We start from the raw sequence: 18,534 nt of genomic DNA on the forward strand, positions 1-18,534 counted from the left end.
AAAACTCATTTAATGTTCAGGCTGCATTGTAATCTTCAAATAACAATAAAAACTGTGACCTTAATTATAGCACTTTCTTTTCAAATAAAATAAGAGCATGTACAGAGGTGCAGGCAGTGCCAGAGTAAGATCAATGAACTTTTATTAGAGTGCTCTTAGATTCATGTCTCTGTTTTGCTTACATACCACAGGACCTGGTCTTCCAGTGAGTCCCATGGGACCAGGTGGACCTCTCATTGCAATCTGAGAAAACAAACAGAACAAGGCATCAGGTGCCAAGAAAAAGCTGCCAGCCCAGCATACAGATTTTGTTTTAAGACAATGTCAATACATCAGCAAATAGACCCCATCATTCACTCAGTAGTGAGTGTATTCTGTCAGAACGATGTCTACTGTCATGAAATGATGCTTACAGCTGTTTACTTCACACTCTGAATGTCATAAAATGGAAATTCATTTGGAATTATACTCTTGTGGCAGTTCTATTTGCAGGCTCCTTGTGCTCACCCTTGCTTGCTGAAGAATAGCTTGTGCTTGAGCTTCCTGAGCTGAGATTGTTGGGCCCTTCTCACCATCTCCACCAAAGCGGAACTACAGGTATCAAAACAAGAAATGGAATTCAGAGTTTATAAAATGAAAACCACACATTATTCACTGCAACCATGTAAACCACTCTAAAGACACTGAGTCTCAGTATTTAGTTCATTCCATTAACTTCAGTAGATTGCTGAACTGGGGAGTTGGGCCACTGGATCCAGTATATGTATTAAGAGTAAGATTTTAGATCTGAAGAACAAATCTAATTGCTTAAGTGAAAATATATTCTTTAATGTATTTCTTAAAAATTAAAACGTATCAAAGTTAATTAACTTTTAGTGCGTTTTTAGATATATACATAAAAATTAAATTTAACTTAAGGCAGAATTCAATGTGAAAAAGACATTTGGTATCTAAGAGGAAACAGTTTTGTGTAATTTCTGACAATTTCAAAATAAGCTAACGAATACTCTGCACGCATGATCTGTTATTGTTCGTGAAACTGCTGGTAGAAGCTTTGCAGTTTTGGAGGGACACTGAGCTGCAACAAGTAGCATGGTTTTCCAAAGGTATGACATGAGCACAGTGGATGTCAGGGCAGTGAATCTTCCACTGTTCACAGCAGTCTGTTTGTATGGTTTACCTATGCCCAGAGTTGGCATGGCAACTGAAGTTTTTCTTCTGCAATCATAATAAGATCAGAATGAAAGACTTTCTTTGGAAAAGTTATGGAAAACTTACTTGCTTTAAGCCCCTGCAAATAAGTACCTGACTCTTCTCATATGAGAAAGGAAGAGAACTATCGAGCTTGCTGCCATTTGAAAGGAAGCCAGATGGCTCTGTAGGCATCTGCATAATTCAGAATCAACACTACTTTCAAAATATTGTTCCAAGCAATTAGTTATCTTGCATCCATTGAAAGAGTGAACCTATTTTTATGAATTCAAGCCCCACACATGATAACGAAGAGCCTCACAAAGGCCTCTCTACATGTCCTTTAGGACTCAGAATGTATCTCTGAGAACAGTTAGTGTAGCTACTGCCAGATTTACTCCTTTACACTTTGGGTCTCAAGCTGGTCAGCAGGTCATCTGTAATAAAAGGATAGCAGCTCTCAGTGGAGCTTGTAAGTGGCTGAGGGAGAATAAGCAATTAGGAATGAGAATTATGACTATAAAAGTGATGACAGCAACACTGTCTAGAGTAATAAAACTCCCAAGAAATGCTCATTAACTTGGAAATCTGCTAAAAATAAAAGTGACATTTTATACTTCAAAACATCTATCCTCATTTTGTATGATTAACTATTTAAACAGCACCTGATTTTTAGAAAAAAAACTATATCACCTCGTTGCAGCTGGAACTAGACCTGGAGGATACCACTTTCTCCACTGAATGTTTAGAAAATGCAGTAGAATAGTAGCGTATTTCAAATAGTTAGCAAAGATCAACCTGAGCCACAGACTCAGAAACAATATGATGTCCTGAAAACAAGATGGTAAATGAAAATGGTAAAGAAGTCTGGATGTTGGTTAAACTACTAGGACAGAATTCAGAACAACTGAAGCCAATTAAGAAATTCTTCCTGAGAAACCTCTCTTTGAACTTGGAAAACTACTTGAGCTCAGAGTGATTAATGTCTTAAACAAAGGCTTGTGATATTTTATAAATGGACTGATAGGTATAGTATTAGTCCACACTTACTACTTTTAATGGAACAAAGTGGTGAATCAACCTCTTCTGGCACAGCAATTACAGTTGGAAGAATGATTTGGGAATGATACACAAGTGGCATTTTTTCACCAACTAATTATCGGGCACTAAATATTTGCGTTATACAGCCAGCTGTGATAACAAAACACTAGCGCAAGCATGAGACAAAAAACACTACCTTTCTTTGATAATCTTTCCTTGATTGTTTCTTAAATAAAAAATAAAATTTAAATCATCCTTTCCTCATTGATACTGATGGAGTCTTGCCTCTTGGAACAGAACTGATGTAACTACAGCTCTGACCCTTTTTACAAAGATAATCTCACAGAAAATATTGCCCTTTCCTTTACAATTGCTTTATTATTACTCTGGTATGTTATTACTCATCAAATCTTTCAACTATACACACTCTGGAATAATAACTTCCATGCACAATGCATCTCATACTAAAAAGCTGCAAGACACTTTTGAGGGCTCTGAGCTTGTCCCTCCACCTGCTAAAACAGATGGTGTTTTGCTTAAGTTCCAGTGGGAGAAGAGCTGGCTATGTGCATCTATTTCTATTCAAAGGATGCTCTGACTTTTCAAAGAGGACAGTGATGTCCAATTTTAGGCAAAGAATGTTTAAAACTCTCCAAGTGAAGGAGATTTGAAAGCACACGTCTGCCTTTGTGGAACAGCAAATTCCTTGTTTGGGAAATATGTATCAGATAACAGCTACCATTGAAAAAATAAGGACCATTTTAGCATATGCAATACAGTCATGTAGGTTCTAATCAGACAGCCATGCAGCAGCTAATGCCTATTGTCTGAAAAAAAAACAACCAAACAAATAAACAAAGACCTCCAAATGATTAAACCATATGAGAAACTCTATCATCTCATTCCAAAGACAAAATCAGATGAAAAAGTAAGTACCTTTACATTTATTGAAACACTATCTTTTTGGAGTCTCTCTACCCTAGAACCACAACGCAACTTACCGGTAGCATTAACATGGTACCTGGGGGACCTGCTAAACCATCAGCACCAGGGAGACCAGGACGACCAGGTGGACCCTGGGAGAATACAGGGATGACAGAAAAAGGGATGAGAGTGAAAAGACAGTTATTTATGGAAAACCGTTCGAATCACTTAAGCTTGTATTCATAATGAGGCACTCTGGGAATGTTATTGTGGTAGCTAAAGAAGCAGGCTTGGGGAAAACATTCAGCAATAGGGAAGAAAGATATTCTCTCTAATTATCACACAAATTGTTTGAAAATGATGTGAGTAGAACCTAGATTTCATAGGTTAGGCTGACTTGAGGTGTTCCAGTGTTTATTTTATCTGATACATAGAAAACTAACACTGCTGATTTTCTTTAAAAAATTTTGAGTATGTTTAATTTTGAATGGCTACATAAGTCCTACAGTTATGACTTGGAATGCATTTTCATGAATTTCTTCTTCTGTGCCCATTTCAAAAGAGCTACATTTTTGGTATAATCTACAGTTGAAAAAATATACCAGTGTGTACACAATTCATATGGTTGCCAACAGGCAGTGCTGTGCTGATTAACACCTCTGTTGTGACAACTGATTATCGAATTGCATCTTTTGTCCCAGCAGTTTGCAGGCTGCAGTTTTACTAAATGAAGCTGTCAAGGACATGAAGGACCTGTGTTATGAGTGCTCATTTGCATACTGCATGTTTGAGAAAAAAAGTATACATTCACAAGAATGACTCCGCAGGGTTGCAATGACAGATCAACAAACATCAAACTGACTTAAGTGATTCCTTTTCGCACTCAAGAGTTGAAGAAAACAATGGGAAAGATGATACTAAAAAATGTGGTCTTTTTTCCTCTCAGGGAATTAAGATCAATAATCTGTTATTTTTAGCTCTTTCTCCAAAAAAGTCTGGAACATCATAGAACAAATCCCTATTAATGGCATACTGTAGGTAGGCTGTAAATAGAAAATTATTGCCAATTAAAAAGTATTGAATAACATGATGTTGTCATAATTAGAAAGTAGCATTATATATCTGGGCATTTCAGAGTTAAAGTTAAAAAACTGTTAAATGCATCCACAAGGCACTCAAAGAACCTTCACTTTGACCTGTAGCAACTTTATGCCATATGATTATGAGTCTTTGTGTTACCAAGTGAATTTGAGGGTTCTTTTTTCACTTTTTTCTCCCATGGCAGCATTTATGTGAGTGAAATTCATGCAGTGAATACAGGTGAGACTTGTGCATAAGTGGCCTTCTACAGAAGGGTATGTTCATTCATTTCACAATTATCTTATACCCAATATTAGGATTAGGATGACAGAATAATTTATTACAACAGCTGAAGAACCATAGACATTTTTTACTTAAACTGTGTTCCTTTCCTGAAGAGGCGATATTACTTTTCTAGCTTTTTAACCTAAGATGAAAACTAGTCAAAATAGTTATAGAAAGAGCTACAGCCTTTATTCGTGTACACTGATTGTTTTATAAGAAAATAACCATATGTGCCTACACATATATTGAAGTCAGGCACATTACTTCACTGGGATTGAATCTGAAAGCAGAATCTAGTTGCAAACATCTGCATTGTTCCAGAGGGTTTGGTAACTAATTCCTACAATTATCTCTTTGTATAATGCATCTTTTTTAATACAAGAAATGAAGTCTACTCCATGGCAGGAACTTGATGTGTTTATTCAAGAATTTTCTTATAAGCAACGTAGTGAGCAGTTAGGTTAAAACCTGAGTATTATATGGATTTATTCCATTTTAATGTGTTAAAATTCCAATTTTATCAGTTTAGATTCCAAAATAAATCAGATTCCAAAATACAGTTAATCTACTAATCTACTAATCAAAATACAGTTAATGTGAAATAAGAGTGTATGCTGGTTTATTATCAAGGTGAAATGTTGTTGTTGCTATTATCTATTTATTGAGGTAAATGCATCTTCTTAGCACTTTTCACTCACAAATTCTGTATAATAATGACATTGTTTTCCTCTGCTTCTCTATATTTTATGGCTGAGTTCATATTGATTTTTTCAAGATGCGAACAAGATATTTTAACCTACTGCTTTTTTCTATTTTAAAATTATTTACATTAAAATGTACACAGACATACAGGCAAACTGGAACTTAATTCTTTTCCACTTTCATATAGAAGATATTTCTACCATTAATTAAATATTTATCCAGTTTTTCAGTTGATGTACTCAGCTGAGTTAATCAGTTCCCTTGAATTTTCTTAAGCTGTTTTTCAGACCAGGATCTAACACACTTGCTCTTGTATAATTAATGCAAGACATACCACGAATACCAGGATAATCTGTATGTTGACTTACCCTTTCACCAGGGTCACCTGGAGGACCAACAGGGCCTTGTAAACCTGGGGGACCTGTAAGACCCTATGGGAAATGAATGACAAATTATTATGTTGAATGATGACTCACAGAATGCTTTTGAATTTTTTTTTTGAAAGTTACATTGAATACATATTTTGAGAAAATTGCATATATTAGTGCATAACTTTTTTTTTTTTTCTTATGAAGATTTCTAGTTAATACTGGGAAGTATTTGCTTTTCACATGCACTCAGCTTGCAGCACGCTCTCACTGAAAGTGCTGGACATGACCCTTATTTACTTCCTTCTTAAAATACTAACTTCAATACATCCCCTGTGAACTATGACAAGATTAATTTTGTTTTAACTCAGGAATATCGAAACACAATGGCAATAAAAAGAAATCATAATTAATCTACATACAGCAGGTCCTCTTGGTCCTGGCGGTCCTTCAATGAGCATACCCTGTTGTGGAGAGGAAAAAAGATACTAACTGGTCACATCTTGGACAAAGATACAACAATTTTTCTAGCTGAACTATTAAAACTAATATTTCTAAGTTTTATGACAAACTTTTCTTAGGATATTCTGTCCACATAGTATAATAATATAGAATTTGGTTGAAAAAGTTTGTGGGATGTCTTTTTTGTCCTACAAGTTTTTAACTAAAAAAAATTAATTAACAAAAGGAATGCACTTTAAATTCAGCTGCTGTAAGATGTTTTAAACCTATTTTGATTTCTTTTTTAGGAATTACGTTGAGATCTTCATAGGTCATTTACTAGAATTAGAATCTGAATTGTTCTTTTACTTAAAGATTAGAAAGACTTTTAGGCTACAGGGATCTTGTAGTGCTAGATTCACAATAACATTTTATTTTTAATATATTGTTATTGTCATTGTGAATAACTCCAGTTATTTTTAGACTCAGGCTCCTATAGCACCTCATAATAAGTTTTCAGAGTGTAGATGCCAGTCTGATTTCCAGGTCACACTAAGACCCAGGAACAGATGACCTCCACCTATACCTGGCTTTCCACAGGAAGGAAGACTGGGCAAGAGAGCTGGAAGCTAGCTGTAGTGAACTCCAAAAATGTTGGAGAACGGCAATGGGTACCTCTTCAGTATTATGGAATTGAACTATCTCTTGGAAACTAAAAACCTATGCATTTTATGAGATAATGCATAGTGAGCTTCTTCACGGATTAAGACTGACAAGTCAGCCTTAGCATACAGCTTATTCATTACTGTATTCCTCTATCTCTGGTGAATGGCAACTGAAACAAATGCTAATCCTATGATAGCAATATAGAATCAAAAGGAGTTCTTCGATCACAGAATCCAGAGTCTGAGGTTTATGTAATGATGACACATAATAGTATTTCATCATGCTTCAACTTTAGATATTTCTTCCCCTTAATATTCTGTTCTTCATTTGCTATGAAACAGAAAACAGACCAAACTTTAAATTCTATTTGAGTCACATAGATATTCGAAAGCAGTCCTTGAAAATTCTAAAAGAATGAACCACACCAGCACTGAACTCCTGGCACATATTAAAAAATAGAACATTTTCATACAATCTTTTTAAAATCCAGGTATATTTTATTTTATAACCATCGCCCAGTAGTATAACATCCTGCTACAAAAGCCAAATTATCACACTACTTAAAGATGAGAAGAAATATGTAGGCTTGTGCTCCTTTACTGTAATTATGACCAAGTTATGACCTTTGAAACAAGTATTTAATTATACCTTCAGCAGTTTGATTGCACAAGCATGGGTTAAACATCCAAGCATTTATTTAGGCTCTTAGGTGGACTTCCCAGCCCATGCTGAAACCTGTACTTACAGTGTTACCTGAGCTGGAGGTTGGAAGATATCCCTGCACATTTGTCCAAGCAGCAGTTACGCTAATTGCCCTGACGAGCAGATCTATGCTCTGTTTTTTCCTAGACAAGAAGATTCTCCTTGTTTTAAGTGGTATGTGGTTAGTCTCTTGTGAAACAGAAGGAGAAGGCTGAACAGGCTACTGTCTTTTGCCACCTTTATACAGTCCACACTGCAGGTGATTGTTTCAGAGACCATGGATAAGGTTACTGTCATTGTATCATGAATGACGTAGTTTGAAAACGATTTATCAACAGTGTGCAAGTTATATAGTGCTAAAGAAAAACTCACCCACGTCTGTACTTACAGGTTCAATCACAGCTGGTTCTCCCTTTTGTCCTTTTTCTCCATAAGCCCCATGTTGAGTCACCTGACCAGTAAAAACAGCCCCCAGAATGAATATAAGTAGAAGGCTTAAGGACCAGGCACAATAAAGAACTGCAACAACTGGTAACTGAAAGCTAAAGCTGGAACTGTACTGTGCTATGAAAAATATATCACAGGTACACACATCAATCAAAAATGTTTAATGCAAAAATTGCACAAACATTTTAAAATCACTGGATATCATCAATTTGTAGAAATAAAATTAGTGTTCCAATGGGATTCAATAGTTTGCATACCATGGTTAGCATTAGGACTCTGGAATTTAAGATTTCTGTGTGCATGTCACAGAGTTGTTTCCATATTTGAATGAACATATTCTCGGCAATTAGCAACTATTTTCACGGTCTTCTGAGGTAAGCAATTAGAGATTCCCCAGCCCTATATGGACAGTACTCTTCAAGTATTTCATTCCATTCTCTAGTCATCTAATGAATGAAAGTAAGTTAGTCTGAATCTGTGATTACATGGCTTAAGTGGGAGAAAAATTAAATGGCACTGCAAACATTAAATAGTGTTTAATGTATAGCCAATTATGGCGCTAACAAAATGAACTAGCATAACTGCAAAATTATTTTACGGTCAGCTCTGTGGAAAGTTTTAGGTTCAAGACTGAGAACAGCATGACCTAAAACAACAGGTCTATAGCACATGCTAATGGCAGAACACAGTCAGATTCAAGTTTCAAACAGTGAAGGAAGAAATATTTTTATTCAATCTATGAAATTTATGTTTTTCTTCAGAACTACCTCTCTCAATTGGCAATATATCAACTGCAAACTAGAAATTAAATCCCGTGCTTGTCAAATGAGAATTTTTTGCTTTCTGTAAAATGGTTCCATGTTTACATTAAAGAAGCTGGGGATTTGAACATATCAAATGACTCTGAAGATAATGCTACAGTATTTTAATATGAGTTATTTTGGAAAGGAAAACCAGAGGTATATATTCATTGCTTGTGCATTTCATACTGATTTATGAAATTACAAATTTCACTGTACAATAGTTCTGTACACTGTACAATATAACTCAAGTACTAAATGATCAGATAATTATGCTTGATTATATTCACACACTGTAAAAAAAGGACACTGAGCACATATTGTAATTGCCCCTTTCTTGAAAGTTTCCAGGTACTCAGTACTTTTCACTTTGCCTTTTTTAACAAAGTTAGAACTTAATTTGCTTTAAATACATCCATATGTCAAAAGAAAATTATATGATACTCTAATTCAGCAGGTGAAAGCATTAATAAAGCTGGCACAGGCTAGAGGCCAGTTTCCAATTCAAGCTTCCTGAATCCTTCAGTTTTGGAGCAAGGCATTTTAAGGTGAAATTTATACCAGGGAATAGAGTCTACACAGCCATTTGCTTAATGCAAATGGTGCCTTATGGGCTCTTTCCTTTGCAGATAATCTGACCTTTTCTGTGTCATTCTAACACAGTGTTCCCATCTGTACTAGAAGGAGAAAAGTAAGCTTGTATCTCATTGCAAGATAAAGATCATTAAAAAAATACAATGACCTCAACTGAGTTTAGAAAGGAGTGATAAATGAAATACAGAAGCATGGATTTCAAGATTGGCAGAGAAAAGCAATCTCACAGCATTTGCTTTTATTTCTTGAATTCTTTGTAAACTGAAATTTCAAGTTTGTGAGGACAGAATAAATACTGAGCTAAGAAAATTCTTCAAGTTGGAACTAAGTCCTACTTCTCGCCTCAGTCACGTTAGTTTTCTCTGCAGATTCTACAGTCTGGTAAACTGGTAAATGAGGATCCTGGCACAACCAAGGGAAAATTAAAGCCTTCCTTTAAACCTATGTTTAAGTCAGAGGGAAACACAGAACTCTAAAACACAGAACTCTAAAAAATTCTAAAAAAAAGAGCATGATTCACAGGACCCACCATGTCATCCTATCTTCCTTTAGACATACTGAGCTTTTAAATCACTCCTGCAAGGTCATAAAAATGTCACTGTTGACTAATTTTCAAATTGAACTTATTTTCATAAATGAGTTCAGAACTCTAGCTTTTGACTCATTTGTTTTTATCCTTGCAAAGTAGTAGAGGCCATATTATACTAAGGACTTGCGCACAATTCAACTTGTTAATGTAATCATGTAACAATGCTGATATTTTTTAGTTCTTGCACCTGTTTTAAAACTTACATTCTTTCCAGCTTTAGCTCTAGTTTAGAAAGATTTAAAAATCCGTGTTCATTTTTATCATTTATTCTTGACATTCCAAATCTCTTCTCTCTTCTATTTCCCTCCCAACTTCAATCCCTCCCTTACTCCCTTCCTCAGAAGTGACAAAAAAAAACTGCGTATAATAAAAAAAACAAACCTCAGGGTTACCAAAACAAGTGGACAAGTTTGATCCACAGACGATAAAAGATAGTGTGAATACACCTTATATGTACAGTGAGGTCTTTATTGGGCTTTTTAGAGTTAGGAGAATATGTAACTATAAAACATTGCTAAATTAAATTAATCTGCATTATGCCTTCAAACAACTTACGCTTGTTTCTGTGATATCAGTCTCTGCAGGAACACCTGGACCAAACTCCTCATTAGTAGAATCAGTCGGTTTCTCTTCATATTCTTTATATTCATAAAAATCATATTCGCCTAAATCTCCATCTACCAGAAGATCAGATTCACTGAGGTCTACTCCTCTGCTTCCATATTCAGTTTCCTCAGTTTTTTTATCATAATCCTCTCCAGTTATGTATTCTTCAGCAAATACTTCTTCAACAGGGTTTTGCTATTCATACCAGTAGCAAAGATTTGGGAATAGGAGGAATATGTGAGTTAATGTTAGTAAAGCAATATAGGCATATGCTCAACCACAATGATGACTTGCCAAAAAGAAGAAGGAACAGCAGAACTACAGCACATTGTCTTTTAATTAGAGTCTGAAGGAATGGAACTCCAGTCTTTCAGAGTAATTAAAAGATCTTTGTATACATAGTACAAAGAAATAATGCTTTCATACTTTATTTTCTTTTAATTTCCAAAACCTCTGAATTCAATATACCCAGTACGTTATGCGTAATGCTTGCTTAATGTTACGTTACTGCCAAATACAGCTAAGTTTCTCTGCTTGGTTTCACACATAGGTATTCATGAATGTACACATACACACTAGTAAACAGCAAATAAATTCAGAGCTAACACATGTATTGTAACAATCAGTGAAAAAATTCAAGCTTGTGTACAATAACAATGTGTAGACAGTGCAAGCATCACTTTTGCTAAGCCCAGCCACCTTCTCTATCTTGCATCTACAAATCTCAATTCCAAGCTAAATGTTTCTCTTTTCATGATTTGCAGTTAATTTTCATTCCAAATCTAGAGATGTGTCTGTCATGTCATTTTAAACATATTTTTCGCTGAGTCAAGTCCCACCTGCAAAACTCAGATTAATTTTAACATTTCTCAAAGTTCAACATTGCTTGTAGCTTCCAACTTCGATTATGCAAAGTGTCAAACCAAGCAATCAACTTATAGGCATGCATATAAGGATGCTATATCTGAGATGTACAAAACTATTTGTGGAAAAAGAATTGCTTTATTCTGTTACAAATATCTCTTGAAAGGATAGTTTTGAAATGAATCACAGTTAAGATATTGCTAATATGAGATGGTTATTCCAGAGATGAACTACTATGATCTTAAAAATATATATTAAGAAGTTAATCAACATCCAGAGTCATTAAAATATAGTTCAATTAAAATACAGGCCAGATTCTAATTTGACAGTTGTCTAATTCCATTAGCTACAGGACTATGAGTTTTCCCATACAGTACAGTAAACGCTGGAGCTCTGAGCCAATTCTTAGTCAGATTACGCTCTTAAGCAGAACTGTTCTCATTAAGGACATAATTTTGCGCTTTGGATCTATCTCATTACAATTGTACTATTGTACAATTAGCCTGTTCTTGCCCAAGAAGCAGAATAAATCTATATTCCTCTATCTATTAACGTATGAGAGGTAAACATGAGACTTAATACAAGAACATTTTATACTAGAATAAGTAAAGTATCTCTTAATTCATGTTCACCAAGATACATAAGAGGAAACCAGGAAAACAAATAGGGATTCTCTCTCTCTTTCACTTTGCTCTTTAAATCAAAGAAAGTGTTGAACAAAAACTATCCACAACATAAAGATAAAATACCATGGAATTTCAGGGGTCAGTTTTGTACATCTTATAAGCAACATATTTTCATTTGCAAACAATATGTAAAAGAAAAATGACATTTTCTCTAATCCGTCATCTTTTTTCTAAAGCTAGCGTTAATTAATATGCAGACATATTAATCAACACTGCCTTTTAGGTGTAGTAATGTTAAAAAAATAATGTTTAGGCTTGTCATTGTGCATTTCTGAAAACAGAGTTTATACTAAGTTGAAATAATCATTTTATCTTTTTGATCGTTCAAAACACAAAGTTTCATTTGAATAGAATCTCAGTGAGAAATAATTAAGTTTTGTTGGCTGAAGAACTATTAAAAGAAGGCTTTGTTTTCTGACTCAACCTCAATACATAGCTATGCTTGCATTCGTTCTTTTCTTTAGTTAGGCTTGCTTTATGCTGCATCTTAAGAGCGACACAAAAAATTAGAAAGTGCACTTCCAATTACAGCAGGAGGACTGTGTCTGCTATTTAACCTAATTTATACTAGACATAGCTCCATTCATATCCACACTGAATGCAACAACCCAACCCTGCATTCCCACAGAATGAATCAGTGAATGATTTTCAAAATCATAAACTTCGCATGAGTTCAGCAAATCTTGGAACCAAGGGGAGCTTTGCCCACGAAATTATTAGGTTCTGATATTGGCTGAGAAACCGTAAAATCTTATTAATCACTATTACAGATACATATATCTTCACAAACTGATATTCTTCCTTTAACAGTGTGTTGTTTTGCTTTATTGACACCTGACAGGTAAGTATATTTGCCTATAATTTTCTCAAGCGTTCTCATTACCTCATTGGCTTCAGTAGTTCTGGAGGGAGCTTCTGTCTGGGGCCCGTAGTCATTTTCAGCTATGCTATATTCTTGAAATTCATCGACAATGTTTGCCTAGTATTAAAGAAAAAGTACATTATTAAAAAAATCCTGTAGGAAAAAATCAAGAGATATCACTTGTATTCAGGTTATGTTATAAGCCAGATATTCATCTGGTGGGGTTAGGTCTATTTTTTTCTCATTATCAGAGATCTTCCAGTCTTGGCCTGGGAAAGATCTTGATTTTTTCTTTGCTACCTTTACCCCTAGTTTGTCTTTTGTTGCTGCTTGATAACTTTTCTTCTTCTTGGATGCATATTTTTCAGATTTTTTTGTTGTGGCCTTTTGGGATTTGTCCTTTGAGCTAGTGGCCACTGTCCTCTTCTTCTTTTTGACCATGGCTTTCTTTTTCTGCAAATGTTATGAAAGATGGAATGGGAAAACATAAATAAAATGAAAAGAATGAATGAATGAAAGTGTATATGAATGTGAGATGAATGCTGTCAGTTGTGAGCCCTTCCATAGCTAAGTAAAAGTAAGTGTTAAAGCTGAAGAGAAAAGAAATGAATAAAAGAAAAACATTAAGTTTACATACAGACGACACAAATTGACAAACCACATGGTAGGGGACAGCTGGACACCACACAACAAACAGATCAGATTCTGTTACCTCTGTTTGTGCTATTGTCTCTTCAAACAGTGGGGGTCCCTCTGTTACAGACTCAGTTTCTTTATAATCTGCATCCCCATACTCATAGTCATATTCGATAAAATCTTCAGGTGTGTACTACATAGCAAATGAAAAATACGAGGCATTCCCATGTTAGTGGTAGCAAATTAGATTTGCAATACTGGAAAGCATCTTAACCTTTTTCTAGGACTAAAACTTAAGGTGATTAAGTTAGCATGAACAATTAAATATAATAGGGGGGAAAAACACAGTTCCTTATTCTTCTCAAAGCACAGTGCAAAAATAGTAAAAGTAATAATAATAATAAAAAGAAGTAGCAGTGTCAGGAAAAAAAGTCTTTTATTGGACTGAATAGAAAGACTCAGCTATAATTTGGATTACTGGGAGCAACAGCTGATGTTTGCGAAATAATATATTTATTTAATATTTTAAGTACAAACAATGCCTCTTTTACCCATACTCTTTTATATATGTTTTCAGGCAACCAGGAGAGCTGAAGAGATGCCAATATCTGATGTGAATAGCATAAGTAATTTCAGATTCAGGAAAGAGCCTACAACTCACAAATAACCATGGCTATCCTCATGTTTGGAAAGATTTAGTTCCCAAGACCAGGACTGCTCCATGATACACACTATCTGAGCAATTAAGTTACTGATATAATTTCATTTAAGATTCTCAGTTGCTATAAATTACTCCATAGCTCTGTATCTATAATAAAAGTATCAGGCAGAGATTTGGCCCACAAAAATTTTACAAGTGAAAATGTGCTTACAATTAGGTTATGTAATTTTATGACACTAGCTAGGGAGTCAGCAACTTCTGAACTACAATCTCAGCTCTGCCCTGAAGGTCTAGATTAGGCATAACAAGTGCTACTCATCACAGCTGAGAAGGTATTTTTACTTACTACCTCCATCATGCTTGAAGATACAGGAACTGACTGGTCCTGTAAATTAAAGCTATCTCATGTCTGTTACTAATTGTTTTCACATCTCCAGGCAGCCAAAAGGAGGTGGAATTGGGGCCAGAATCCCACCAATTTGATCCTTTTCCATGTTTAGAATATTAGAAACATTCTGATTGCATAATGGGAACTAATGACTTGTGAAATCTCTTATTTCCCACTATAACCCAGCATCATTGCCTGAAGAATGAAGACAATATCTATTTGTTTCTTCAGACTGCTTAGAGGATTGCACATCTAAATGACTCCGAGAATTCATGGAAGTAATAAATAACATCAGCATAAGAAAGAGACATTTTAGAAAAAAGTTATAAATGGGATTTTAAAAAATGTCCATATTTTAAAATATATTTGACTATGTGACCTAATGTCCGGCTTAACTGTTTACCTTAACTGTTTACAGAGGCTTTTGATACAATTCCTGCACTTCCGTTGAATACATTTTACTGAACATAAAACACGGAAAAGTTTATTCCTCAAGATGTATGGGAACAACACTGAAAGACCTTGAACACTTAGAAGTCATAGAATCATAGAATCACCAAGGTTGGAAAAGACCTCCAAGATCTTCCAGTCCAACCGTCCATCTATCACCAATATTTCCAACTAAACCATGTCCCTCAGTACAACATCTAAGCAATTCTTAACACCTCCAGAGATGGTGACTCTATCATCTCTCTGGGCAGCCTGTTCCAGTGCCTGATCACCCTCTTGGAGAAGTATTTCCTAATGTCCAACCTGAATCTTCCCTGGCACAACTTGAGTCCATTCTGTCTAGTTCTATTGCTAGTTACATGGGAGAAGAGGCCATCTCCCATCTCACCACAAACTTCCTTCAGGTAATTGTAGAGAGCAATAAGGTCAAACTTGAGCCTTCTCTTCAGACTAAATAATCCCAGTTTAACCAGCAGTTAAATCTTAAAACTTAAATTTAAGTAATATGTGATTGTTCTCTCTCTATTCAGTAAATTAAGATTCCATTCTAAGAGCAGTAATGTCAATGAAACATTTTGACTTATGTATGGCATTATCCAAAGGCCTCATGGGCAGTGATTATACATTTTTACAGGTGTATAAATGTATAAAAACATGTTTTCTGACTTGTGAAATTTTGGAAGTGCATCTGAATACAACTTGTTTCTAATGAGCTATGCCACTGACATCCAGAAAACAAAACAAGGTGAAAAGTTTCTAGACCATAACCAACAACATAAAGGAAGTATAGAAAATACATAAAAGGTAGGCTAAGTGTCTGTGATGAATTGTGCTATCTATGCAGGTAATAAAATTGCAAGACTAAATGCTGATGTTGACTGGAAAGAAAAAAAAAAAGCCTGATATTTATGCTGTGATCTGCCAGCAGTATAGTTTGGAAAGCCAGATACTTATGAATGAGAACTAGAAAACTTTCATACATATCCATGACAATATGAAAAGATCTGTTTCATCAGGTAAGATAACAAAAATATATATATATATTCTACTTTGCAGGACTGTGCTTTACTCACTTCTATTAATGAAAATTCAACTTTGGTTGAATTTTGATTGCTATTATATGCAGATATACAGGCAAAATGAACAGGAATAGATGATAAATGAGGAATGCCAGTTTCCAGGCTGGAATCTGAGTACTGCCAAGGAAGCGAACGTTTCCACAGACATTTCTTTCTCTTTCTCTCTTTTTTTTTTTAAAGGCACGGTATTGGAGGGACATTATGGAGAGATATGGGAAACTCTCAGAAATCTGTAGTCGTTGTTCTGTTAATTAACGTAGGAGAAAGCATTTGGAATTTCAAAACTACTTAATGAATTAGAAAAGTACCCTCTGCAACTTTCTAAATTTTAGCCAAGTTTAGCAAAAAAGTCAAAGCAGGCAATGAAAGCAAGTATGACAAAGATGAATTTTGTCATGGAAGACAGTATAGCTTTGTTGCTATGTATCAAAGGATGGTCTTATTGGCCAGTAATGCAGGCAGAGAATGAAGAAATTGGAAGAGGATTTAAAGAGACATTCAGGTTGTAGAAGATTCTGATCATCTTCCTATGAGTACAGGCATAGCCAAGTAAAAGTATACTTCGATTGATTGCTTTAATTCTACTCAAGTTGAGCTCTTTCTATGCTAGCTTACCAGTCCCTTTATACTGCTGCATATGGGGATGGTTATAGGTTGACTATGTGCTCACAGTAAAAGCAAACATATATAACTTTATAAACTTTTCCACATATCTAAAACATTGACTGCATGGCATTTTAACTTGCTTAGGACCTCAAATTGGACAATAGCTAAAACATGAGGAGGGATTTCAGCTAACAGGGATCAGGTAACACATTTCAAATGTAATGTAATTTTCTGTTGTTTTTCTTTCTCCTGTTCTAAGACCACCAATAGTTACAGAACAGACGTTCTTGTAATGAATATTGCATATGACTACTTTCTTACAATTGAAAGGAAGAATAAAGCCTGCTGTTTCTTGATGAGACTTTCCACTATGACCTCATGCTTTCTTTACCAGAGTGATTATATTGCACTACCAGATCACCATGCTATTCCAATTAAAGAGATGAACTGTTTTCTTCATCAGATGAATTTTAGAAGCAGATCAGCAGCACACAAGGCCCATTTCAACTGTGGAATGACATAAATACTCTTAGAGCCTTACTCTGAAAACGGTCTCTTCTGTTATCCATACAAAAACTATTCCAAAATTGTCTCCTCTTCTGCAGATGTAAATTTTAACATCTTTTACTTTCTTTCAAAATTATGAAGAACCAGCAATTCATATGCTAAAGCAAAGAACTGTCAAGCCCATTGTTTATTGCATCAGCATTATACAAAGTCATCTATCTACTTAAAGAGTCAAAGATTACTATGAAACACTTTAGACTCTAACTTTTTACAAAATGCAATGAAACAAGGGATTTCAAGCATAATAGTAGTTTCAAATTCTGATGCAATAATAAAAAGAAATAAATGGCTGTAGATGTCAATCTTGGAACAGAAGGAAACAAAAATATTTAAAAGACCTCCGAATCTTTACATTATTTATAATAGTGATATGGGCAAGCAGATAAGAGGAGATAAGAACAAAATCTTCAACTTCCAAAGGCAGCTTCTGTCAAAATAAGATGATACTTAAGGCTCTACATTATGTATCTATACAAAGAAAGAGTGCTAGGAAGATCTTTATTTTTAACAACGGCCAAGGTAGCAAAATGTAGTTTTAAAGATGATTGAAATTAAACATGGTTTTCTGAAGAATATAGGTTCTGATCAGTGGAACACCTGAAATAAAGAATACTAAATAAACATCCTCCGAAAGGATGCCTGAATACTGCAATTTGAGTGTGTTCAGGAGCCATTTGCATCTTTGATTTAACAAGCTCATTTCATAAAAGACAAACATTTCATTTCTTCAAACAATCCATTAGTTTGGGATAGATCCAAAATAAACGAAGCAAAGTTCCTTTGGGGAGCCATTTCTCAAGAACAAGTGAGACAGTGTGATTTACTGGGTTGCAGAAAAATCTTCCAAGAGAAAATCTGAGATTCTGATAGCTGGAGCTGTTGAAAACTAGGCTTGCCAACACTCCACAAAATACAATTCCCAACATTAATGAAGATGAAGACTGACCTCGTCTTTCCCTAATCTAATTTCTGTGAGCTGGCCAAATGTATGTGATTGAAAGGAAGCTGAATTTGACTATATTTCCATTTATAGTAGAAAGTGTTGTGAAAACAAGACAGAAGCCAGGCTATTCACAAAATATTTATAAGAAAAACATAGGCACATAACTTCCCAAGCAAAGAGCATCCCTGATATTTTTAAATTATCATTTCATCTGCTTATTCAATTCTTAATATCTAATTATACAATGCTGTGCTTGATTATAAACAATTATCTACAATCAGATACTCTTTTTCCTCCAGAAGCAGATTTTTCAAGTAACTTTTAGACACTACTGCTTTGACGTAGTGACAACAACT

At 35.0% G+C, this 18,534-nt stretch overlaps 1 protein-coding gene across 4 annotated transcripts in view; it reads right to left on the reverse strand.

Moving 5' to 3' along the window:
- COL11A1 (collagen type XI alpha 1 chain) overlaps positions 1-18,534 on the reverse strand; it is a 203,138-nt gene that overhangs the window by 75,189 nt on the left and 109,415 nt on the right. For all 4 annotated transcript variants that reach the window (XM_048945451.1, XM_048945453.1, XM_048945452.1 and 1 more), the window contains 9 exons: positions 13,561-13,677; positions 12,870-12,965; positions 10,386-10,631; positions 7,789-7,851; positions 6,014-6,055; positions 5,592-5,654; positions 3,234-3,308; positions 508-591; positions 187-243 (listed from right to left, as the gene is read on the reverse strand). In XM_048945451.1, coding sequence (XP_048801408.1) covers positions 187-243; positions 508-591; positions 3,234-3,308; positions 5,592-5,654; positions 6,014-6,055; positions 7,789-7,851; positions 10,386-10,631; positions 12,870-12,965; positions 13,561-13,677 — 843 coding nt within the window. The remainder of the gene's footprint in view (positions 1-186; positions 244-507; positions 592-3,233; positions 3,309-5,591; positions 5,655-6,013; positions 6,056-7,788; positions 7,852-10,385; positions 10,632-12,869; positions 12,966-13,560; positions 13,678-18,534) is intronic.

The sequence above is a fragment of the Lagopus muta genome, chromosome 5 (assembly GCF_023343835.1).
Source record: "Lagopus muta isolate bLagMut1 chromosome 5, bLagMut1 primary, whole genome shotgun sequence".
Lineage (NCBI taxonomy): Eukaryota > Metazoa > Chordata > Aves > Galliformes > Phasianidae > Lagopus > Lagopus muta.